Below are 27,311 nucleotides of genomic sequence, written 5' to 3' on the forward strand. Positions count from 1 at the left end.
GTATGTTGTCCATAATGCTGTCTAATTACAACCAAAACCCACTTTTTAAGAGTCCCTTTAATTAAACCTAAAATGATCTGCTCTTTACATTGATTTTAACTCATAGGAGTTGATTTCCCTAAACCCTTGAAAAGTAGAAAGGTTCCTTCAAAGAGGCTGGTATAGAGAATAAATTAACACCTTCTGACCAATCAGAATGATTATAACACAAACACAGGAAGTCCAAAACCACATTTCTCAATTTCACTGAAAGCACTTTCAGTCATAATTACTTACCTCTTAAAAGGGGAACTACTTTCAGTAATTGCTCTCCAAAAGGTTAAAGGAACTTAGTGCGCTGATAAAGAGTTCCTGAAAAAAGGCCAGAACGCACTGAATCCAAGGCTATAAATAGCGTATTCTGAACCGGCTATGAGAGCAGGGGCATCTCCGCCTTTAAATGATAACAGGTGACGACTTTGCTGGATTCACTTTCAATGAACTGATAAACATTGTTTGGCGACCAAATAATGCAAGAGCGTTCAAGTCAAACCAGGACTTTTGAGGAATTTCTAAAGAAACTGACATTTACAGAAGACTTCAAGCACAGTACAGTGATGAGACTCCTAGTCACAATAAAACATTTGAATTGTACAAACCGGAGCCCTCTTTTCAATAAAAACCTTGAAGCCAGATCGAGGAATAACTTGTTGCCACCTTGTACAAAGAGATCTGTATTTGATCTGTCTGTGGGAACTGTACACACAATTATTCACCAACACCGCTTGCACAATATAGGAACTCGTTTTGGAATCATGGAACTTAGTGCGCTGATAAAGAGTTCCTGTACAGTCCTGACCTCGCTCCAAGCCATTTTCACATGGGTAATTAAAGGAGTTCCCGAGAGGCCAGTGTTTCAGAAGTAAAGCAGGCAGTCTGATCATGGCTCCGGCGTACTGAGAAAACTTTCAACCTTGATGGGATCAAGGTGCATTAATGTAGCAGGGGATTAAACAGAGAAATAAAGGGAGTTTTTACTCTCATGACTGTAATCTTAAATTTTAATACAACATATAATGGAGTACAAAAGCTTTATTTCAAAATATTTCATTTTATTCAACAAGTTTGGACTCTTCACTTATAATATACCACTTCAGCAGTTTCAGGAGCTTCCAGGAAATGTGCATGCTGACTTTTGACACTTTTGTTTTGCTAACTGATGAACTATGAAGATTACGTTGCCCCAATATTCCAATCACAGGCTTGGTACGAGTAATGAGATTATAGCACTTTAGTGCTTTTTTAGTTCCCACCTGGTATCACATTGTTTTTTAATCATGTGGCTTGGATTATTCGCAGCAAACACCTTCGTGCTGAGACCGTCCAGAGCAGGCATCATGGGCAGTTTTATGAGACAGGAAACCAAATACAAGCCACTGGCCAGGATGTCTAAGGTCCCCAATCTCCCCCCCACGCTACCTCACCTGCTCCACCTGCTCTGTTTATTCACATAAATTCATTACGCGTCTCCTGGGTCGCCTTCTTTATGGAGCCAGCTCAGTTCTTCCGGACAGGATGAGGGTCATGTGCTGATCTGAGACCTGCTCCTGCTGGCACAAGCCCATGGCCTGGCACAAATAGGCTGCCAAGATGTGCTTACACTGAAAAAGACACAGCCGTTAGAGAACGCGTTAGAACAAAAACAAGCTATTGTTTGTTAAATAATAGCTAATTCATTGTGCATTTTTCTGTATTGTTAATTATTTTTAGTCTTTTATTATTCCAAGGCATACAAGTACAAGAAACAATACTTTATCATTTTTACAGTATGAAGGATTAGAGCAAGCTTTTTGGTTGTAAAAAGAATATTTAGCACTGAATTTACTGTGTGATTAGTCTAGCTGTAGTTCAGGGTTGGAGTCTGCATCATGCACGGGTCAGTGAGGATGTTTTGAGACAAGGGCGTCGCTGGAACTCTGGAGTTTAGACCACCTACAATACAATGCTAACATTCTTTCTTTTTTCTACGGGGGTTGAGTTTTCATAGTCGGCCTAATTCTTTTTACAGAAATAAGCCGCAGACTGCACCTGAGGCCACGTAACAATCAACAGATTGTCTCTTCTTTCTGAGAAGACTGAGGAAGGCCCAGCTTCCACCACCGATCCTGACCACCTTCTATAGAGGAACTATCGAGAGCATCCTGAGCGGCCATATCGGACCGCAAGACCCTACAGCGGTTAGTGAGGACAGCAGAGATCATCATTAAGGTCTCTCTCCCCTCTATTGAAGACATCTACAGTACACCACGCGATGCATCCGCAAAGCCACCAACATTGTGGCTGATCGGACACGCCCCTCTCACACACACTTTACACTCCTGCCATCTGGAAAAAGGTACCGTACTATAGCATTCGGGCCCACACATCCAGACTGTGCAACAGCTTTTTTCCACTTCCTAATTCTTGCTGTAACGTTAAAAAAACGTTTACTGGTTCTCCCCTACCATATCACCTCAACCTCAGAGTATTATGTTATGTTATGTCGTGTTTGTCGCACTGTCACTTTGTTGCTCTTGTTTGCACATTTGCACGTGCACTTTACGTTGTCTGTAAAAAAACAAATAATAGTAATAATAGTAATTAAAAAAATTGTTGGGTCAATCTGTCTCGTCTCCGCTAGCCAGCTAACTGGACCTCTTAGTTAGCTAGTTTTAGTTTTTCTGTTAATTTCTGTTGAAAATTTATGTTGCATGTAGCACCTTGGTCCTGGAGGAACGTTGTTTCGTTTCACTGTGTACTAACTTTATATGGTTAAAGTGACAATAAAGCCTATTTGAACTTGAAGTTGAGATAACAATTTATCACTTCTTCAAAGGGTTATAACGTTAGCTTTAATTTTAAGAGAATCCAAATTCCCGGGAAACCAAACAACGCGAAACCTGATGCTATGCAAACAAAACCGAACGTTTCCTGCGAAGTGGAAATGAGGAACTAGCTAACTAACTAGGTATACGCTGTCTACTTCAGCACTTTATAGAGGCTTGCAAAGATTGTTTATCAGGCGTGCCTATTGCTCGAAGGCCTGGCTTTCAATATAACAGATTTGATATGCCAATTATGGTTCCCAAGAATCGGGAATTATCAACAGATTTAGTACATCTGAAAAAAACAAAAAATATATAATTCTCAGTAATTCTTATTCAAGAACATTTCTGTGAAATTCAACAAGTGTGTGTCGACACAACCAGAACATGGCCCGTATTTACTAAGCGTCTCAGAATGAGAAATTGCGTGATGCAATTTTGGTCCTACTTTTAGTAGTAGGATTAAATGCTATTCATCAACATTCTTAAATATAATATCACCACCAAAACGTAGGAGACCTCCGGAGGTGTCCTAACTGGAGGAAACAGCCAGCATTCAGGCAGAGACCTGCATGGAAGACATCCATGTTTTTGTTAACACGAAGCTCATTAAAAGATAGCCTTTTAAATAAAAATGGAATACATTTTGTGACATTGTGTGCAGTATGGAACATTTCTCTATGCTGTCTCCACAGGTGACTGCTCCCGTATGTTTTTACAGTAGTAACAGCGAAGATGCAGCTTTGCAACAGAGGGGATTGTGGTTTGTTGGCAATAATTAATCAAACCTTGGCTGCTCTTGCAGCACAACAAATCATGTGCGGATTCGTCCAGTTCCTCACCACACAGCATTAAATCAACCAAAAACATGAGTCATCCATGGCGCACACGTTAAAATAATCGTCCTGGGCAGCGACAAGGAGGTTTATGTGAACTAAAAATATAATCACAGCATTTTATATATATAGAGAGATAATTATTTGATTGTGTATGCAACAGTTTTTTGAGATTCTCTGTTCCAATTGTTCTTTAGTTCTCATTAACATAGCACACCACCGTCTTTTACACTTCTCAGAGGTACATGCAGCAACCTGACAGATGGTTTACAAATTGCCATTTTTATCTTTAACAATATGGCAGAATTTTCCTTTTATTGTTCCTTTACATTTTACTACCTCCTCAGAAGCTTCATAAACAACTTTTATGTCGTACTCTGAGATAGGAGTATTTCTACTCCTTAATTAACTTTCGGCATGATTCTTAGGAGTGATTCTGAGACGGTTAATAAATACAGGCTGTGGCCATGCTTGCATCTGCCAGCCCTACCTATATGGATTTGGAAAATACCATGTTTTTTTGAGTGAGTGCCCACTCTAAGATCAGATTCCTGCTCTTGGCCTTCTGCTCTCGCAGCCCATCCATCCACCCAAGGTTTGACAAGTTCTAAGATGTTTCTTTCTTTAAAAAAACAAACAAATAAATAATAATCACAAGTCCTGATTTGAGCAATCACAGCCTTCCTGACAGCTTTAACCATTCTGAGCATTCTCCTTTGACCTTTGACCTCTCCTAGCGACAAGGAGTCAAGGTGTTTCCGCCCAAAGAACTGCCTCTGACTGATTTCTTTTTTCAGATCGTTCTGTGTAAACTCTAGCGAAAATCCCAGGAGCGACAACCCCTCGCCAGGGTCAAAATCACTGCCGTCACATCCATTCTCCGTTCTGATGCTCGGTCACCCTCGTCCTGCAGCTGTGTGACTTTACAGCGCACTCGTTGTGCTGCTGCTGCCATCTGACTTAATCGCTGCATGAATGGACGGATCTACAGGCGTTCCTAATGAAGTGGCAGGTGAGGGTATAAATAGTCTCTTTAACATGTTGGAGGTGGAACCTGACGAGTCTGGTTTCAGGAAGTATTTGTGGGTTACATCTGTTGGGACCCTGCAGTCTGCTTCCCACACACACACACGATATGGTTTGAGGATGATGAGAATTACAGACCAAGAATTTCATTTTTTTTTTTTTCTTCAAATCACAAAGTCAGGAAGACGTGGGTGTCGTGTAAAATGTGTCGCACAGTCTGCGACACCAGTTTTAGCACAAACCCGTTCCCTGCTACAGCTTCATGCAAATAAAAAGTCAATGTCCGACTTTTTTTTTTTTTTATTCCGTCCGGGTTCGAGTCTGCGATGTTGATCGTGCTCTGTCGGAGTCGTGTTCTCATACAGAATGCCTAATTTTAGCCTGTGGGTCTCTCAGGGGCTTCTCGGGGCCAGGCTGATTAAACTGTTATTCTGCTGTGAAAGACATGAGGATTCGCCGCATGAATCCAGACCTCGGAATCAAAGCACAGACTTCCAGAGGAGAGTGAACCAAGAGTGTCATCTGAGCAACCCCGGGCTAAGTCATGGACAGACTGTGGAAAGAAAAAACAAACAAACAAACAAACAAACAAACAAAACAAACCCCTCTGCACTGCCTGAGGAGCATTCCTTCTAAATAAAATCACAGGAACTTTTCACGCGAGAATTTGCATTGCATCGGATCTTACCCTGTGAAAAACCTGGAACTTTAATGTGAATAACAAAATCGCGTGTAAGCACAGCCAGTGACCTTTAACCTAGTGTTACTTGTGTAAAAGACATAATGAAAGACGCGAAGAGAAGCAAACTCACCACCAGACTTTCGTTTCTCCTCAGCACAGAAAACGAGAAGGCTGGACAGGGGCAATATTGACAGGAAGTGTAGCAAGTATACAGACGTCCTGAACCGCCCAGTACCTGTTTGAGACAGAGGGTGAGAGTTTTATACTGGCATCTTGTATCTCAGAAGTAGCAGAAGTACAGTTAGGGAAGTACAGTATTGTGCAAAAGTCTTAGGCACCAGATTATATGCCGTACCAATTTTGTTATACATGTCTACTTAAGTATGATATGGACAGTATAAGGAGAGATTACAAAGAGTTATTGATTGAACGTCTGAACCACATTCAGAGAGAAAGTGCTCATTTACATACAGGAACTTGTACTAGAACTTAGGTTTGTTTTTCTTTCCAACACCAATTACACATACAGCACCATACAGACGTCATTCAAGGGGTCGTTCGAGTCAAACCAGGACTTTTGATGGTGCAGAATAAGGAGACACATTTATTAGAGTTAAAAACACTTTTATTTATTTATATAATCCCCGGCTACACTAATGCAATTATCCCAGTGTTTCACCAGTGCTTCAATACCATCTTGTTTTCTTCTAATCTAAAACGTTGGCCTCTCAGGAACTCCTTTATTTACCCAAACACGTGGAAATGGCCTGGAGCCAGGTCAGGACTGTATGAGCGATGTGGCAAAAACTCCCAGACAAGTTCCTATATTGTGCAAGCGGTGTTGGTGAATGATTGTGTGTACAGTTCTCGTCTCTTCAGCCTTAAAGTTGGAGACGAGGTATCTGTCAATTTTCCCAGAACCACCTCGTCATTCATAGACGTGCTGCCTTCTTTAAAATTTCTGTGAAATGTTTTCCTGTGGCATTTGTACCCATGTGCCCAAGTGGCTTCATTCGTTTTTTTGTTTTAATCGTTTTAATTACGAATCCCGGATTGACTTGAACGCCTCTCATAATACTCCATAGACCAGCCTTAGTCATTTTAAACTGCACTGTTCGTCAGAAATGAGGTTTATATATTCCGTCACCCCCCTTCCAGGAATAATATGTCTGAATCTCTCAGCTGACAAAGACACCAAACCAACCTTGCGCTTATTCATCGTCTCTCAACATCAACACAAGCCACAAGTCCTCCAGCGCGCCGTCATATTTTGGGGATAGTGCGCGTCTGTGCGCCTGTGTGTGTGTATGTGTTTGACGTAGTATGAAACACTTCAGGGAAGCACAGCAGCTGATTAAACAAGTCAAAGACACAATCTCACATACAGTTCTCACTGCAGAGTGCAGGGCTGAAAATGCACAACTGGTCCCTCAAGGCTCGCGTGTTATAAGCACGAGGCTCATCATTCATTAATGACAGGGGGAAAAAAACATGAAGTATAACGTGTGTCTGTGAGCGGAAACATGTTAAAAGAGCACGTGAACCGTGAAAACGATGCAGCCGAAAGAACATAAACACGTGACTGTGTAAAATTAGTGCTGTAATAGGGTTCGGCAGGCCCACAATGCCTTCTTGTTTTCCATAATTTAGTCCACAAAACCTCTAGATGACCCGAACAGGCTTTTCTGCTCACCGAGCTGTGAAATCACTGAAGCAATGATGGGTGGGTTCGGCTTTTAAATGAGACGCAATTTGTATTTAACCAACAACAACAAATTTTTTTTTTTTTAAATACTCTTGAATGCTGTGAAAACCCAATAACAATAAACACGCTAATCTCCAACATAATCGACAGCAGGCAAAAGATCCGGTACTTGTGCTTGTATGAATTATTAATCAGCTCTGACACGAAGCGCGCTCCAGCCGAACACCGCCAAGTTCGCTAGCCGTGCTAAATGACCTCCTCCACACTGACTCTACAGAACTGAATAAAAAAATAAATAAAAACCAAACCCTCCACTCTGTCAAAAGCGACACTTGGTTGTAGGTGATTCACCGGTGGAGTAATTGGAACCGTGGAGAGGGCAGAGTCGTCACTCATACGTGACTGGTGGAGGTGATAACCCAGGATCGGTTGTTAACTGGAAGTCGCTTCACGGTCAGCAGCACACAAAGATTTAACACGGAGGCACCGAAACAAAACTCCTGTCCCCCAATAATTTTTTATATTAACATGAACATATTACAGCGCAGCATAGCTGTTGAATAGCGGTTTCTGATTCGGATCAGCCAAAGGGTGCGAATCTAATCGCGGGTTTATTATTAATAGACTCTGCTTAAATGTTGGCGTTTCTATAGTAACGGTATGTTGTGTTGTGTTAATCCTTAGTTGTATGCAGTAACGTAGAATGTACCGTAATGTCTGGAATATACAAAAATCATACAAAAAAATTATAATAATCAGACGAGACTTGAATCCTGAAAGTTGAATGAATAATTTTATACAGAATGTTAATTAAAACACACTGTGATCACGTGTTAAGTGAGAAGTGTGTCATGGTTTTTCAATTAAAACCTGAAAAATAGTGTTTGTTTCTTTTTAAAAAATGAGATACAGAGTTGTAACTAGGTAATATAACAGCACTGAAGTAAAACCGTGCATCACATCTGCGTCTAAACCCTCCATCACTGCCTCCCCTCCCCCACCGCATAACACATTAACTCCACATCTTCATCATTCAGCTCGGCATTTCTGACGAAGAATCTCCAGTTTCTCGATCGCATGACTTTACTTTATTAATCGCAGCGAGGCCTGTCATGTTTTCTTCTCGACACGTCAAACTATAAAATTAAGTTCTCATGTGCAGCTTGGGTTTTGACAGCTTTTTTTTTCCTCTCCTCCAGTTCTCAGTCTCTAGATCTGGTACACGACCACAACTTTCAGAAGACAGCCCTTCACCACCACCTCGGCAGACTTTGCAGCGAGACGTCCTCCCGCTGAACCATTTCCCGTCCTTACACTTACACGTCTTCCTGTTTTAGTGTGCAGAAATTGTTCCGTCCCTGAAGGCTTTTTTTGTTTTGTTTTTTAACATCTTCACAGCGCACTTGGTTTTGAAGCGAATTCATGAGATGAGCAGCGGTTCCTGTGAGAACTGTTAAAATGATGTTGCTAAGAGTGGCAAGGACAGGAAGAAGGCGTCCTTCGCACTGTGTTTTTGTCGTACTGTAGCTGCCTAACAAAAAAACTACCAAAAAAAAAAACATGGGTGCTTTTTTACTTAACTATGTGTACTTAGCAAACTTTACAGGCTTACATGTGTCCATGGGTAGACGAGTGCTAAACAGATTGATCTGAGTTTTCTTTACTGTTCATTATACCTACTGTATGAGGAGCATTTAACTCAACCAGAGACTTTAGATTGTGCAGAATAAAAGAACACAATAATGAGAGTAACTACCTTTATATAATCTGTATATAATCCCTGCTACACTAGTGCACTTATCCTAGTGTTTCACTAGTGCTGAAACAGGCAGAAAGTTTTCACAGTACACCAGAACCATGATCAGACTGCTTCATGTCTGAAACGCTGGCCTCCCCGGAAATCCTTTAACGCCCAAACATGTGGAAATGGCTTGGAGTGGGGTCAAGATTGTATGGGGGACGTGGTAATGACTCCCAATCAAGTTTCTGTAGTGGTGTTAATGAATGACTGTGTGTATGGTGCACACAGACAGATGTGTCTTTTCTGCAAGTTGAATCCACTATTCAAATGTTCACTGCAGTGAGTTCACGTAGGTACTTTTGCATCATTTAAATGTATTACTGCGGCTAAGAGTCTCATCACTGTAGTGTGCTTGAAGTTTTCTGTACACGTCAATCAGTTTTAATCAGGGGGGAAAAAAAAAGTCCCCGCTTGACTTAAACACCCTTCATATAATATATTAAGGCATTCAGGTTCATCAAAATTATAATTAAAATCTGCATTAGAAACTAAAAATAGAAACCCTTCTACTGTTAGGACTTCATTCCTACAGGTAATCTGTCACCGTCTCTACCCACAAATACCTCGACTTGTCCTTGTGCCAGCAGCTTGGAGTGAATTCCATATGAACTCACTGTGATATAAACATGCTTCAGGCCTGAAAGAGAAATTGGCTTTAGTCCTACCATCCAGATACACACTGAGCAGCCCCTTGGGAGACTTAAATATAGTAAAAATGAAAAAAAAAAAAAAAAACTCCAGCAAAGTCCACCTTATAGATGGGCGACAAATAATCCATCACTATCAGGCGGAGCAAATGCTCTGATGGTCCTCAAGGGAGTGTCTCGCTGTGGGTCTGTGGGAAGTTGGAGGATTTACGGAGCAGGGATTCAGCTGGTTTGCTGTAAGGGATGGGATCATGATCTCCGAGTCTCTCCAACCCAAATGAATCAGTGCTACATAATACAGACTCCACTATGTAACCACAATGTGGAAAATCGCGCCCTCCATAAAACTGTTATGGTGCCATTTAGCGTTTCCTTTTCCTGTGCACCGAGCATGACTAAAGGATGTGAGGCAACCGGGGATTACGTCAGTGCAGAGGGGCCCAAATGAAAGAAAGCAGCATTTACAAGGTACGAAATGATGAAATTTCTTCGATTGCTATATTTATACTTATTGGCAAGTCAACAAAAGGGAAGTTAGCAAGAGAAGAAAAAAAAACAACAAAGACAAACAGCGCAAAATAAAACACTGCAGCAATGGCATTCATGACCACAACTACTGTAGTTCTCCCACACAGGACAGAGCCTTAAAAATACCTTAAAAAAAAACAACTCCTGCACAAACATCATTTCCATAAACATTCTCACACTTGCACTTCTACAACACTCACTACGAGCGAATATTCCAAAGACGCAAGTGCTAGGAAATTGCACTCGACTGGAGATGTTTAGGGTAAGGCTTACACACAAGAGTGTTGATTGCGAAGGTGTAAGACAAGTCAGAAACGCTTTAGAGCACTTTATAGAAAAGAACATCCGCTGCCGATATAAATACAAATTCCTTTACGTACTTGAAGCGGAGCTAAAAATTCACAGTGGGAGCAGTGGAAAGGCTTTAAAGAGGAGGGACGTGCAACAAGACATTGTTGCTCGCGAGCGAGGGAAATGTAGAAATTTAGAAATCAAAAAGAGCAAATCAAAGTTCACCCATCAATCCTTGAAGAGATGGGATTAGACTGCAAAACTGAAAAGATGTGAGACGTCACAGTCGGCACAGCTCCGGCTTTGGCATTTAAACAGAGTCTTTTTTTGGAGAGAGAGAGAGAGTTTGAGGACGGCTGACTCAAGGAAACTGAGCGAGATCACTAAGCACTGAGCCAAAAGCGTTTCCTTTACCGTCTTGTGAGTCCCTGCGACACTTTGTTGAGTCACGTCTATTAAAGTAAACGAGCAACGGAAGGCTTAACATAAACAATAATTCAGTAAGTCATTTGTAACGTCTTATTATTATTATTATCCGGACAATTAGAGAACGTACACTGGGCTCGAACCTCATCCTTCATCAGCACAGTATTTTCACCCAACAGCTCACCTCTGGCTGTACAACAAAAAGCTGATCCTCCACATCATCTAAGACGGATAATAAACAGATTTATATTTTTAGAATTCAAGTTTTTAGAGTTAGTGTTTGGTAGGAGTGTATCATAAAGTTACTGATGGGAGTTTATCATCAGCACCATCATCAGAAAGCATTCAAGACAGGGGAAGATCATACTTTCTGATAAAATAATTGGATGCAGGGGTTTTGAGCGCGCGCGAGAGAGAGAGAGAGAGAGAGAGAGAGAGAGAGAGACACTGGTAAAGAAATTTAATTGTAGCTAAGTACGTAGATAAGTGAGTACATGTTTATGCAATAGCTAGGTGTAAGCTAAATAATAATACACTCCAGATGCTCAGTTACTTTAAAATAATAATAATAATAATAATAATAATAATAATAATGAGTGTGGTCCAGATTACAGCATGCCCTGTTGTGCCTTTTTCTTTGTGATACTGTAATAACGGCGATCGCTAGAGCACAGAGCGATATATTTTGACCTTCCTTCTATCCACTTCCTCCGCCACCTTCTGAACAGTCGATGGTGTAACACGGCCGCCTCATTAGTCCGGCGAAAAGATCAGCACAGAACCTGAAAGCAGCCAGTGTGACAAACACCAGGTATTATCTGCCAGGAGCCAAAGGCCAGCTAATTCATTAGTGTCAGTGAGCTAACGGGGCTTAAATGATGTGCCGCTGCTGGTTAAAGACGCTCGCCTCCTTACATGGGAAACTAGGGACGGTCTTTAGAGACCGCTGCTGAGGGAGGCTTATAAAGCGTTAAAGCTCAGCATGTGGCCTTATTTGCGACGTGCTTTTTCTCACGTCCACAACCGCACCAGGCACTGGCAAATAAGAAGCAGGTCCCGACTCGGTTGCATTTCAGTTAATTAATTCCTGTTTCTGATGTGAAAAACACTTTCTTGCTCTGGGCAGTGGAAGATGGAAGATGGACTCGTGGGATACGGCTTCCTCTGAAATTCTAGACTGATGTCTGAATAAAGTCTGTCTTATCTAATAAACTGCAGCGTTGCTGACAATTAGCATGCAGTGGAGTTGAAAAGCTGGAAAGCGTTTTCTTTTTTTTTCTTGGTTAGAAAATGTTAAATTTGCAGGTTAATCTGTAGGTCAAATAACCGCACTTTTACCTATAAAAAGTGTAACGTGTAACTATATCTATCACTCTAAATCACAGGTGTTTTAATAATAAATAATTACAACTGTCACTCACAGCGTGGGTTAAAGTAGGTCTGTACGGTCCACAGTTCTGGAAAGAGGAGAGAGCAGCTGCCTGCCAAAAACCCACATTCAAAACCAGCCACAGAAGCACTTTCAGCGAGAAATTACATCTAATAAATGTTATGTCTGAAACGATACTTTGTCTCCTTAGTGACTGCTTCTAAGTCGTTCTGATCTGTCTCTGAAACATAGTTCACAACATGACCGAACGACGCGGATAGTGCAAGCTATAATGCTATGGTAACTAGCTTCCCTCACTCACTCATCGTCATTACTGCTTAATTCTGTGTTCAGGGTTGCGGGGGGCCTGAAGCCTATCCCAGGAGACTCGGGGCCACTTTGGGAATGCCAATTAACCTAACCTACAAGTCTTTGGACTGTGAGAGGTATTTTGAGTACCCGGAGGAAACCCACCAAGCACGGGGAGAACATGCAAACTCCATGCACACAGCCAGGGACTCGAACCTGGACCCTGTAGGTGCAAGCCGACAGTGCTAACCACTAAACCACCGCCAACTAGCTTCCATCACAAGGCTAAATCTTGAATCCCTCTCTAACCCCTGATCAAGGGCATTACTTATTGTGTGGAACAAGTGATTTTACACTCTACATAGTGCACTAGCTTTCTATTTTATGCTTTTGGGGATTTAACCCAGGAATCCAGAAGTTGGCTGATATTCTACAGTGGAATAAGTATAGAGTAAATCCCGTACGTTTCACAGACTTGAGGTGGTGGACAGTCCTGAGAAGCTTACTGTTGGTCACCAGCTCTGCTAGTCTTGGTTCTTTCTGCCACTTGTGGAAGGATAGGTGTTGTCTAAAAGCAACATTACATTGAAGGTCGTGCTGCTGTATTGTTTGACAATTTAATTGCTGTAATGAATATCAGCACAGCCGGGATATCTTCAGTACTTGGGCTCCACCTTCGCCACTGCGGCTGCATCACTGTGCTGATATTTAAGCACAAGTATATGATAATGCTTAATTCTATTTTATAAACGAAGAATCACAATAAATGTATAATCATTTTTATAGCTAAATGTTTAAACAAGAATTATTTTAAATGAAATAAAAAAGGTTAATCGCTGTATAGCATGACAAGCCCTCCTCCAAAAAATAATGGGTTATTATTCATTTTTTTAAACAAGCAAATTTCCGAAATCCCTTCTTAGTCATGTGACTGTAACTTATAGCAGATTCTGCAAAGAATGGATGTAAAGTGACACTTTTTAGTCTAAGTAAAGTTGACATAAGAGAGCATTTTGAAAAATGGAGGTCACATGATTTTCATGCACTTTGGGTTTCGTGCGTGTGGTGCAGATCATACGTACTGTGAAACAAAAATGTAATTGCATGTTTACACACCCAAAAAGCATTTTACGCTTTCTTATTTCATGACTACGCAAAAGGCTGAACACACCTTTAATTATACGCTCTCACACACACACACGAACACACACACACACAGACGCATAGCAAAAAATCAATAAAAATTCGGGACAGAAAGGAGAAGGTGGGTATGCGGTCATGCATTGATGTCTGGGTTGATAAGAGCAACAATAAGGCAATTGTGTTTCACGTCTCGAAGGGATCGTCAGCAATTCAGCGAACATAACAATAAATACTGATATGAAAACTTCATGTTTACCTCTAATGGCGGGAGACTTCCTCAAGATACAGTACTCTCAATTATCACTTAGGTTACAGCAGCTATAAATACCATTTATGATTTCTTGAAGGCAGAGCAGTCCCTGTGGATTATGTTAATATACTGTAGATATTACAGATGTGTATTAATATAAACCTGTGATTTGAGTTACAGTCGATGCTAATGTCAGAGTCATCGATAATCAAATGAACCCAGTCGATGAGAGGCGAGAACTTAGCAGCGCTATGATGCGCGTGTGTGTGTGTGTGTGTGTATATATATATATATATATATATATATATATATATAGCCTTATCACAATTTTAGTCGCAGCTCTCAGTAACAGGGTTTATGAAAAGATTTCCAGAGAAAAAACAAACAAAACTATCATGAAACAAGGCGTTTTAGTAAGTGGTAAGCTTTCGACACAACAGCACGTCCTTTGTTTCTTGTGTCTGGTCTGACTTGTCAGATCTGGCTTGTCAGATCTTTCAGTCATAAACTGAAAAAAACATCATATCAGTACATCATACCAGCAACTTCCTCGTTTTGACTTAGCAGTGAGGTACGTTTTTATAAGGGCAAGTTGAAGATCTCGAACACAGAGCTGAGACACAGAGCAGACTCTGGACTTCACAGCCCAGCTGAGACGATATTCAAGCAGCTCTGCATACAAATATCCCCATTTTCCACCTGATTCGCCCACTGAGTTGATCGTCACCTGCTAAGAAGCTTGTTATTTCAACTAGTATAAACTTGCAAAACAGGTGTAAAAATGTTTTTCTTTTTATTTCTTCCTCCATCAAACCCAAACAAAGTTTTACACATTACAGTTCAGTATAAGTCATTCTGTCTTATCGTCTCATTGCATCTCACAAACATCCAGTATAATCGACCAATAACCAACATCAAAATTTACTCTAATTTTCACGTCCATGCAAAGGTCAGAGTGGAATAAAGGGTACAGGAAGAGGGCAGCAGGGAAGCAATGAGATTGGGACGTGGCCACAGCAGCATGCTGGCCCAGGGGCAGCTTGTTATTAAGCTCGCTGATCCTCATACAGGATGACAAGTGAAATGAGATATTAATGAAATCTCTTCCCCTCAGCGTCTGAAACATGTGGGAGGAGATGCGGCCCTGAATGAGAGGAAGTGTGCTATCTGGCTGCCTAAAAATATTCTATTATTCTGTGTGGAAGGGACTAAATATAAATACTGCTGGATACAATGCGGGTCGCGGACACACGCTGTTTATCAGCGCGCGTGCATTGCAGAGTGCAAAAGCCAAAAGTTAAGGCGCTGTAAATTCTCATATCGGAATATGACAACTTCCTGAAGCGTATGCGTTGATCAGTATTACAGACTAATTATTAGAGCTGCACAATTAAATCGCACACAAATAGAAATCTAAATACAACAAAAGGCTGCAAATTCATTACGGATAATATACGCATAGTCTGGAATTTATTATATAGTTTGTCAATAGTTAGTTATATTAATACTTTTTATCAAATTGTGCAGCCTTACCCAAAAAATATATATATATATATATATATATTCAAATGTCTGCACTGGTACATTTAGCGTCTCTGTCAAAAGATAAGACCCACAGGCAAAGGCAAGCTGAACAAACACATTTACCACCATGAGCCAAATGTGTGTAAAGCACTGGCTTTTGCTCCTGTTCCTAATCATATCCAAAATACACTAATTGCAAGCAATTAGACCTGGAAAGCAGTGCAATAAAAGTAATAAAATACTGTGGCATGGCATGACCGAAGACAGCGCCGGTCTTAACAGAATCGTCAAATAACCTGACCTACGTCAAAGGAAAAATAATAAATAATAAAATTTAAATAAAAAACCTCAAGACTTTGAATTCTGCTTTGAATTCCTCTTTTAAACCCTTCTGACGTTTGTTTTTTTTCCGCGACAGAGGGAACTTGAGTTGCGCTTTACGTCAGCCTGGCCTTGTGAAGCAACACAGCTGCAGAGGATGAGTTCCCAAATTACAAAATTATCACCTTTTTAAATACAAACTTTGGATGCATGATCAAATTTACACTAATGAAGCTTCTCAATACCAATGTATATGGGTTTATGTACAGTGTCTATAATATATAGTAGACAGTTTCTTTTTTTTCTTCTATTTTTTATGAGAGTCTCAAGAACTAATCGTATGCTTATTACCACAATATTGGCCTCTGCCCTATAATATGGTGAGGTCACTGAGCTATAGGGCACTACTATGCATTTTTAATAAGCTTAAATAAAGAACGCCCAAGCTTCTCAGGTTTAATGTCAGCTCCGCCTCTCGCCCTGCTTTCTCAATCATCTAGTTAAGAAATATATGAACGTCAGCTGATTACAGTGTTGGGTTTAGCCAGTAACGGCAATGTGAACAAATAATTGTTGAATGACATCCATCAGTAAATGAACTATGCATACCTTTGCTATGTTACAGTTAGAGACACTTTAATCACCAAAAGCATGTACAAGAAACCATGCTTATGAAATAAGTAATAATTAAAACAAGTTTTTGCATCCACCGAATACAATTGTGCAAATATGTTTGGGGCAGACATATTGCCCCTGGTTTAGAAGTAGAGATATTATTCATTAGACGCAGACAAAGAGCTAATTTATTGTTTTGTTTTTTAAACAAAAATCAGTCAGTCCGCATCCCTGTCCTTACCTATTGTATAACCGCAAACTGTTGGTAGATAAAGAAAGAATAAACTGCTATCAGAGTAGTAAATAAAGTGTACAGAGACGGAAACACTTTGCTGAGCCTTAGGGCAAAGCTGCAGCTCTTTCTCTGAATCGAGAAGAGACATTCAGGGTGGTATCCGCACCTCACAAGGATGCCGCGTGGTCGGCTCATGATGGAGCTGTTTCGTGATCATTCCACTAGACGGAGACCACGAGATAGACTTAGAACCATCTAGGAAGATTATATCTCTTAGTTGGCTTTGGAGCGTCTGGGGATCAGATGTTATCATATCACCACGCTGCCTATGCGTCTGTTAAACATCCCATTAAAAAAAAAAAAACATTTGTGGTAAGGTGGTCGCCCCATCATCCGGAGATCACGAGTTCGATCCCTGGGTGATGCTGTAACCTTTCACAGCCGGAGGCCTAGAGAGAGCTGATTGGCCGAGCTCTCTCACAGGGGAGGGATGAGAGGTACTTTGGGCTCCCACATTAATCAAGGCTCTACAGCCAATCAGGGGCGTCTGTGAGCACACGCAAGCAGAAGGAACAGATAGAGCTGTCCTCCTAATGTGTTACGCTGCCCCCAATGGTGCGTGAGCAAGCAGTTCGAAAAGATGTCGGTGACGTCACGTGGGTCGGAGGAAACATGTGATAGTCTGCGGCCTCCCGACTAAGTGGTAGTAGAAGCTTATTGTGGGAGCACCCTAGTGACGGGAAAGGAATTGGACACAACGAGATTGGGAAGAAAATCGGGGAAAAAGAATTGGACAAAATTAAAAATAAAAAATAAAAACGTTTGAGGAACACCCACAAATAGAGTACCAGGATAAAGTTTGGACACTCCTTCTTCTTTAACGTTTTTATATTTTTTATTGTTTTCAACATTGTATATTACTACTGAAGACATTCACATAATGACAGAATTATGCAAAGTGGTCCCTTTTGCTTTAATGTCAGCTTTGCCCACTCTTGGCACTCCCAGTGAGCCTCACCCTCACCTGGAATGGTTTTCCAACTATTGATAGTACTTAACCAAATATTGTTAAGTAGTTATTGGCCGGTTAACCTTATTTAGATCCTAATTTAGATCAAGTGAAGTGGAGGCCAGGCCATTTGATCCAGCACTCTTCTTAGATCTTCAAGCTTTTACATAACCTAGAGGTGTATTTGGGGTCCTTGCCTAGTCAGAAAACAGCAAAATTCACAAGCAATTGTTTCTTCTCCACAATTTCACCATGACTTACGCATTCTCCTCTAAACAGTGGATGTTGAAATATGTCTGCCGCTTGAACTCTGAGAAGCATTTACAGTATGTGGGCTCTAATCTGATCTTTTTGGTGGTTTTTGGTATGATTATTCTAATAAACTTATCCTCTGCAGCAGAGGTAGCTCTTCCTTTCCTGAAACGGTCCTCATGAGAGTCAGTGTTCATCATAGTGTTTAAACGTTTTGGCGATTGCTCTTGGGGATAGAAAGTTAACAAGATTTTTAGGATCAACTGACCTTCATTTCTTAAACCAATGATGGACTTTCTTTTCTTGACACCTGTAGTACAGTAGTTGTGGTAGCACTAATAGGACTATTTACTCTGGACTATTGTCTTTCTCTGCACAAGACAACTGATGGTCTAAAGCACATTAAGAAGGTAAAAAATTTTACAAATGACCTATTGAACAGGCACACCTGCGAACTGCAAACCATTCCAGGTGACTACCTAATTAGTCTAATGAGAGAATGCTATGGGCGGGCCAAGCTGTCATTAAAGCTAAATGTAGCAGCTTTGGACAATCTAAGCATATTCTGGGTTGTTTAGCACTTTTTGTTTAAGGCATAATTCTATAGGCATTCTTTTATAGTTTGAACGTATTCAGTATTAAATGTTACATGCAATGTTTAAAATAATAAAAACAGAAAAACTACTTAAGGCGTTACTACTTTTAAAGGCAACCTGTTGGCTGGTACAATACAAGAAGTGTTCAAGTCAAAGTGGAACTTTTATAAGTACAGAAAACAGTTATGAGAAAAAAAAAATCTTTACATAAACTCTTTCATCCCCTGCTACACTAATGCAATTATGATGGTGGATACCATCAAGGTAGAAAGTTTTCTCAGTACCCCAAGGCCAAGGCTTGCTTTATGTCTGAAACACTGGTCTCCTAGGAACTCCTTCAATGCCCAAACGTGAAAATGGGTTGAAGTGGGGTTAGTTCTGTACCGGGATATGGCAGTAATTTCCAGCCAAGTTCCTATAATGTTCAAGTGGTGTTGGTGAACGATTGTTTGTACAGTTCCCACAGACAGATGCATCTCTCCCACAACTTGGTGAAAAGGTGTCCGTCTGATTTCAAGGATCAGGAGGATCACCTTTCTCTGAATGCTCCTGCAGTGCGGTCCGAGTTACCTCGGCCGGGATCATCGTTCACAGACTTTACAGGCTTCTTTAAAAAGTTTTGCACCTTTCTTTACCATTTAACATTTCTTCACCATTCGGGACTTTTTACTGCGGCTAAAAGTCTCGTCATAGCACCATGGACGTCAATCACTTTTATACCTTTATTAATAAATTTCATTCCAGTTTGACTTGAACACCTGTTGTGTTTATGCATTTGTTTATGGAAACAGAATAATGTATCATCCCAGGTCAAGTCAAATTGATCAGAGATTTCCCAATTTTGATCATTTGCATTTGTGTCTAAACAGTACGTTTCTTTTGGGATACAGGGCTTTTTTTCAGAACATAATCTTATATTGTGCTATATGACCCACACATACACAAAACAGGGCCATGTGGCCTGCCCAAAATAACAACTTCCAATTTACTGATAGTTATCTTACGGTAAAAGACGCAGAATTCGTCCTGAAGGGACACTCGCTGGTCACTGTGCCTTTGTTTATAGCTCTATTTGAATTTTAATCCTGCTAAGATTTTCCCCAGAAGGGGAAGGGTCGACTGAGACTGGCTTTATCTCATCCTGTTGTAAAACAGCGCACGTCTGGCCCTCATTCGTTTATCCTGGTCAATGGTTACATAGGAACCTCGAAGTATACCCGTGGGAGGAAAAAGATTGAGAATCTTGCATTCAACAAGATGCATCTCCTGCGAGCTATAAAGGAGACTTCCATTGATTTCAGTCGACATTCGTGATATCATTTCGGCCGCATTTCAGTCTCATGTCTCGTCTGTTCATTTGACTGCTCTTGTAAAATATCTCCACCTTCGACTTATTGCATGCATTCTTCATGTTCTGTATGTTGAAATCAGAGGAAATCTTGTGTAACATGTCTTCTTTAAGCATCGAGTTATTTTGCGATTCACCTTTAAAGCTACCGTTATCATGCAAAAGGCTGCTGCTATTTTTGAAGTTTCATGGTAAACTTTCAGGTGCTGTGTGCTTAAGGACATTGTTCTTCCTCAGCCAGTCTATATCAGCTTCAGTTTCCAGACTGATCGGGCCACAATCGCTGCTGACAGAGTTTAACTGTTTCTTCAACAGAATACAGAACTTATTTCCAATAATGTCCAGCAATTCTAGGACATTGGAAAGCTGCATGCAGTAGAACAAGTCAAGAGTCAGAGAAACCTTCCAGCAGGTTTGTAGTCATGGGGGTTTTGCTTTGCCTTTCCGTCCAGCGCACTGAAAGTTGTATCTGCGAGGTTTATTGGTCTTTTAGATTTTGTCTTGAGAGAGACTCAATCACTTTCAAACAGTGCAAAGTGTGCAGCTCTTAAGAGCTTCGATATCTTTTTATAGACTCCCTCTGCTTTGTGAGTATCAAGTAGCTTTCTTTTTCAGATCCTCAATCCGCTGCTTAGGGGTTTTTGAAAACGACACTATGAAATTATTTTTCTTAACGACAATTCTTGAATTAAAAACAAAAGTCTAAAACGGCTAAAAATAGAAAGGTGTCCAAACACCCTTGCAGGAGGGACAATTCATTTCTTTATTGTTTCTTTTTATCATAGCTAATCAAACGCAAACTTTTGCCTACATCTTTATATCCACCTTATAAATTGCAGTCAGATAATTTAATTACATAAATTATAACCCCAAGGTTAGATATTTACTTTTATTATTTAACTAAGATACCAATTTTCAACAAGTTGGCAAAATTTCAATCTATATAAAACAGAGAACTATAACACTATGTTTCAATGCTGAATTATTTTTTTGGATCCCTTGCAAGCTAAAGACGTACCAAATATGCAAATTAACTCTTTTCCGCAATGAATCATGTTTTTCTTCTTGAACCGCCAGCTTTCACACGCGGTTAAAACAGCTCCCAAAACTAGATCTCTCATTTTGGCCTGATGAGAAAAAGTTTACTTTTAACATGAACAACAGAATTAGATCATTCAATTCCTTAAAGACCAATTTTTTTCTTGAATTTATTGTGATTTTTTTTTTGTCCGTCTAAAAGTCCACCAGTGGGCGTTTAAGGGAAATATGCCTCACTGACCACTGAATGCCAAGCACAATAAAGAAAATAGGGTGGAAAAAAATTGTGGACGGAGTGGTTTTATATAAACCACTGCGGTCAAAGTGATAATCATGGAGAACACACACACACACACACAGTCACCCCGTCAGGGTTTAGGGCAAAAAACAAAACAAAAAAAAAACTCAGGTTGGTGTACTGTAGGGGGAGGTGAGACTAGACAGAAAAGAAACAGAAACAAACAAAAAAAAAGCCATGACGAAGCTTCTCATCAATAATTAGTTAATATTTTTAAATATATATTTGCTTAAAATAACAAATAAAACAATAAATACAGTCTTATTTGAATTTTTTTAACCACCATTTATAAAATAAAACAAGTTGTAAAATGTTTAAATAGAACCATTAACTGCATAAGAGATTTGCATGTTTAGTAAACAATTGGGGAAAAAAAAGATGCATATATTATATTATGTATCCAATTTATATATATATCAGGGAAAGCCGAACACTATCACTTAGGGGTTTTGGAAGACATGCCCATGACTTGCTGTAGAGTCGCGATTGATGTGAGAGTGCAAAGTGCCTCCCATCCCACTCCCACTGAGAGAGCTCGCCCAATCAGCTCTCTCTAGGCCCCAGCAGCGGCAGGCTACAGCATCACCCGGGAATCAAAACCAGTGATCTCTGAGTGATGATGTGGGATAAAGTTAAATCATTAACTTCTTACAGACTAGGATTTGCTCCCGTCCTACCTGGAACACTACTCGGCCACTGGGCGAGGACACGCACGTTACAGCCCGCTGATCCACCAGATCCAATGCCTGCAAGGTGCAGGGGCCGAATATAAACCTCAACCTGGCGCAGAGACACAGAAACACAGAGATACAAATATACAGAGACAGGAAGAACACTGATACACATGACTTCACTGCATGAAAAATAAAAGCTCGAAAAACAAAAACCTTATTAGTGAGAGTATATACTAAGTTTATTATCCTGATCACTTGATGACTAAACGTCGCAGGGAGCTTAAGCTTAATGTTTTTTCCTTCTATGCAAAACGGATGAATTGCAGAGAGATAATTGTTTTGAAAGGGTCACACTGTACACCCGAAGAGCAATTAAAGGATACCATGCTACAAGCCTAAAACCTCAAAGCTTATATTCGGAAACAGAATCAAGCTCTGAGCAAACAGGAAGCGCCTTGGGGCGCCTCACAGAGCAGATTTGCATTCTGGTGGTTTGCTGTCAAAGGCAGTTAGTGAAAGTGAAAGGGTCTTTAACTTGCGACATGTGCCCACAAAGTTTCAGAGAACACCGCGAGCAAAATAAGTAATAACAGCAACAATAAATAAATTATGTTTAAAGCCAAATGAGGATGCAGGCTCGGATATTAATGCGGTCGCGTTCTCTTTCCATTAGAGGTAATGACTCTGAGCCGACCGCAATCCGGTCAGTCCGAGCAGAGCTATAAATGCCAAGAGGACTTTCACTGCGGTAGAAAAGATAGCACTCTCACACCACGAAGATCCTCCCATTCATGCACCTTCTGTCTCTCGACAACGTGTAATCAGCTAGCGGTAATGTGACGTCTATTCAGCTTAATGTTTCCTTTAGAACTGCAGGATGACTGCTAATATGGCTTTTTGGGTGCTTTTATTCAGAAAATAACATTTGAAAGCAGGCCATGTGTGCTGGGAAAATAGGCAGTCGTAAAAATGCCTTTTTTTTTAGCTTGATACTGGAACACAGATAAGACGCGTTGCAGTTCGTGTACAGTGGATTCGGTGGAATTAGTGTGTTTGGGATCATGAAAATGGGCATAATTACACTATTTATTTGGAAAGGCATTACATCACAAGATAAACAGACTAAAAGATTGCAACGTGAATAGATACTCACGCTATTAGGAGCTCATCAGGGACTAGAAGGAAAAGGAGGGAAAAACAGTTTACAATATTATAAGATTTAACAGCTTATTCTGATGACATTAAAGAAACAATCAGTGACCATTCCACTTTAATGGGAACACCTGCCGTTTTTATGCAATTAGCCATCACTGCAGCACAATGCAATAAATCCTCCAGCTTCAGGCGAAGAGCTTCAGATCATTTACAACCAGAAGGGTTGGTTTGAGTATTTCTGACACTGAGATTTTCCACACATACTACAGTGTCTAAAGTTTGCACAGAATGGTGCGAAAAATGAAAAAAAAAAAAAACATTGTGTTAGAAACCGTTCTGTGTCTGGAAATGTATTGTTGATTAAAAAAGAGACCATAGGTGCATGAAATACTCTTGAACCATCAAAAATCCACTAAGATTCACTAAAGCTTGTGACCTGCTTCTGCAGAAGTTTAAAGTTTCACTGCACTGCTGACACATGATTGGCTAATTAGATAATTGCATAAAAATGCAGGTGTTCCTTTTAAAGAGGATGGCAGGTGTCTATCCAAAGCATATATACATTACATACAGTGGACATAAAATGATACACAGCCCTGAATTTTTTCCTTTCAGAAATTTAGACATGGGCCAATGCAAAATGCTGTTTATCATCTTATTCATCAGTTTACCAGAAGTTTAATAAAGAGATTTGTACATGACTTTGGTTTGGACTGATTTTTTTTTATTTTATTGGGTGAGAAAGTGCTTGGCCACCCTAACTCACAGCCCAGACACTTGATTCGCGCAAGAGAACGCGGGCAATCCAAATAGTGTCCAATACCTAGATAGCTAGATATTCTTGCATTGTTTTAAACATTGCTGTCATTCTCTTTGGCAGCCTCCCACCAGTAATTTTACAGTGATGTCCTGTTTTTGGACACTTGTGGTGCTCTATTTTCTTTACCATTATGGTGTTCGGTGGTTTTAAAAACTTCAGCAGGACGGCAAGTTTCTTGCTAATAATAGATGCTTTGTAACTTCCATGTGGAGGCTCTACCACAAAAATCTCCAAAGTGTGGGAACATTTCAAGTGGAACAGCTGCTACAATCAGAGGGAGATCGGAGGCGTGGCCACTTTAAAGGACCCCAGAGTCACGTTAGTGGGAAAGGATTCACACCTGAATAGCATGTGGATGTGTCGCTGTAAGTCGAGTTTTGATTTCTATTTCTCCTCAATGAAACTTCACACATGCGCTACTGCTGGCTCTTTAGCTCTGCATGTGCATTTCCTCTCTCACGCTGTTGCACTCGAGCTTACACAAATACACACTCTAGTTAGCCATGTTCTTGTCAAATATTTGTCCTTTCCCCCACTTAATCTCAGGCCCTTAATCTCAGTTTTATCAAATTTTAACTTGACTCACATAATTACCATCCACCATCTTTTACGCTTTAATTAATAGTTATCATTTATTTCTCCTTCTTAGCTTTTTCTTGGTTTTAGATTCTTGAAGTTAGTTAAAAAATGTATTTTTATGATTTACTGATCTTTATTATCACCCTGATTAGTTGCCACGAGCACAAAACCTTAAACCTTAAGTTTAATTTAAAAGCTGATGGCTAAATAAGAGCTACTGAGTAAATGCAGCATTTGTAATCCGATTGATTGTTTCAATAATGGATGGATTAATCGATTATCAAAATAGTCATTAATTGCAGCCTTAGAGAACGATTACATGCTTTGTTATAACAAGATGAAGAACCTGTGCAACCAGGTTAATATTAGTTTTCTCACATGAATGTTGCTAGTGGGTGTATCACATTACAAATCTGACATCTTGGTTTCTTTTCTTGACACAAAATGACACAAAAGTAAAAACAAAAGCTTGTACGTTACCATATATTATAAAACTATATAAATAAACACAAAGCAGGCTAACTGTCAGGAAAGGTCTTAACGCATCAGCGTACAGAGCGGCCAAGAGCGGGCAAAAATTGACGTCGCATTAAATAACAAATGGCCTCAAAAGGCAAGAAGCCTCAGGGCGTTCTGAGATGTTTCTGTGCATGCTGTCCGTCTCCCTCTGAGTGTCCTGTCACATGCTCGTCTCTGTACACGTGCTCTGGCTTTCCCTGCAGCTACATGATTATTTGGTTTTCTGCTCGAAAATTGCATCATGGTCTATTTGACTGCTGTGATTACACGCTGTAGACCATATGAGGCCATAAACAAGAGGACCTTTGGTTGTTGATCTTTACACTAAATGTGTATGTGGGAGGGTTGTGTTTCATTCTCTCTCTTTTACTCTTTGTCACAGATTTTGTCTTCTTTTTTTTACTTGTTTGAGGCAAAAAAGACTTGGTTCTTTGCGCAAGGACATCATCATCATCACAAATTTTCGCAGACCAGGTTTCCCGCCTGAATCACAGATTAGCTGATTCAGTTTTATATTTCTACTGTACGCGAGACAAAACATACTTCTTTAATTGTTCAATCCATAGTTCAGGATCAGACTTTCGGCCAAGGCTACGTTACCGTAGGCTACGACGCGTTCCTTTGTAGGTGTACCGAGGTTGATTTTTACGCACATCCCAACATCCTGAAGTTCTGTGAAACCTGATGTAGGAGGTTCAGCAGCTTGCAATATTTGACACCCAGCTGAGGAAACAGATTGCTTTCTCACACGTTCGGGGGAAAAAAAGGTAACAAATCAGTTTCATGACTTGTTTCATGTTGCGTGTGGATTGATCTTAAGGTACATACTGTAACTGGACTGCCATACTGAAGGACGTGCACATTGATACCAAATTGACCCCAAAATCCATTTTTTAAATGTATATATGTTTACATTTGAGGTGGTAAAATGTTGCAGTTTAACCAAAGCGTCTTGTGTGATAGGAACTGTACTAAAATCTGTAAAAAAAAAATAAAAAAAAATTTATAACAAACTGGGATATTTACATCATCATGATACAAGGTGGTTTAAAAAGACTAGTTTTGTAAAATGGCAACAAATAACAGCACAAGGTTGCGCACACAGTCACATGGAACATCAACTTTTATAAGTCAGTGTGCCAAAAGACATCGTCCTGTGTATAACGAGAGCTGTGCAACTGGTGCTAGTCTGACCACGTCCACTACCACGTCTGCTATTTCATTATGGACAGCTAGGTAGAACAAAAAGTGAACATAAAATTCTGTGTGAAACTGGGCAAATCTGCCCCAGAGACATCTGAAATGATTTGGCAAGTTCACGATGATGGTACAATAAGTCGTTCGAGGTGTTTTGAGTGACACATGCTTCAAGAGTGGACCAACATCAGCGGAAGATGACGAGAGATCAGGAAGACCTTCAACTCTTGAAAATGTCGAAATCATTTGGCAACTTGTGCATGATGATCGTCAGAGAACAATCCACAATATTGCTGCTACAATAGCAAATTCTACTGCCTGGTTTTAAGGCATCTGAAGGAGGACATATTGTACGGTACAACCTCTTATTTAAAGAATCACACACGTTTTCCAATGATATCATATCAGATAGTTCCTAGTGATTCCCATTCCTAAAAAACTTTATTGATTAACATCTTCAACATTATTTCTGAGGCAAGTCTTTTAACAACTAAAAGTTTCCTATATTAGCCATGTTTCTATTTAACTAACTGTACTGATTGTGTTGTCAATGGGATTCATCAAGAGAGATAGAGCGACGCTTTGGTGCATCGCAAATGGATCAGTTTTCTAATGGTCACCTTGTCATCAGGCTCTATAACTAGCTAAAGTCTCTGACGCACATCCACATGACCACGTCATTCCTGGTCTGATACTTCTACCCCAGATTTCTTATTGGTATGATTGCAATCATAGCCTTTTTGCCTACGTGACCAATACGGTATCTAACAATCAACAGAGCAAGAAAAAACCTCACTGCTGTAATCTCATTGTGGTATACGAGCTGGGAAAACTATACGAAACTTTCCGAAGAGCACTGAGATCAGCAACGTTTTCTGTTTCAGAACAATTTGACGTCATTTGCTTAATTTTTGAGAGCCACCAAAAGCACCTGAACCAATAGCATGGAAAATACCAGTTTCTGATTGGCTGGGATTTTTTTTTAAAACACAGCACTCTTGATTTTTTCTGATTAGTCAAAGTGTACCATGCTGATTACATTGCAACTTGCAGTGTTTTAGTCCTAATGTAGAGGTATTGTAAGGCAACCATGGCAACAAGAAAAGGCTTAAATCACAGTATAGTCTGTATTTGATTTCCACTCTCATTAAGTCCAAAAACAAATTAAAAAGTGACACTGATCAAACAGATTTGTGGAGACGCTGAAGAAAGATCTTTTTTCTTTACAGCCTATCATGAGTTGGCATCATGTCCGTCCACAGATACCAACAGACT

The 27,311-nt window shown here is 40.2% G+C and overlaps 1 protein-coding gene across 4 annotated transcripts in view; it reads right to left on the reverse strand.

The window, feature by feature from the left end:
* Positions 1 to 99: 99 nt before the first annotated feature.
* Positions 100 to 27,311, reverse strand: part of zswim7 (zinc finger, SWIM-type containing 7) — a 30,286-nt gene continuing 3,074 nt past the window's right edge. For all 4 annotated transcript variants that reach the window (XM_053484820.1, XM_053484823.1, XM_053484821.1 and 1 more), the window contains exons 4-7: positions 22,920 to 22,941; positions 21,770 to 21,872; positions 5,518 to 5,622; positions 100 to 1,640 (exon numbers count right to left, since the gene is read on the reverse strand). In XM_053484820.1, coding sequence (XP_053340795.1) covers positions 1,524 to 1,640; positions 5,518 to 5,622; positions 21,770 to 21,872; positions 22,920 to 22,941 — 347 coding nt within the window. In that variant the 3' untranslated portion in view covers positions 100 to 1,523. The remainder of the gene's footprint in view (positions 1,641 to 5,517; positions 5,623 to 21,769; positions 21,873 to 22,919; positions 22,942 to 27,311) is intronic.

This window comes from Clarias gariepinus, chromosome 24 (assembly GCF_024256425.1).
Source record: "Clarias gariepinus isolate MV-2021 ecotype Netherlands chromosome 24, CGAR_prim_01v2, whole genome shotgun sequence".
In the NCBI taxonomy this organism is placed as follows: domain Eukaryota; kingdom Metazoa; phylum Chordata; class Actinopteri; order Siluriformes; family Clariidae; genus Clarias; species Clarias gariepinus.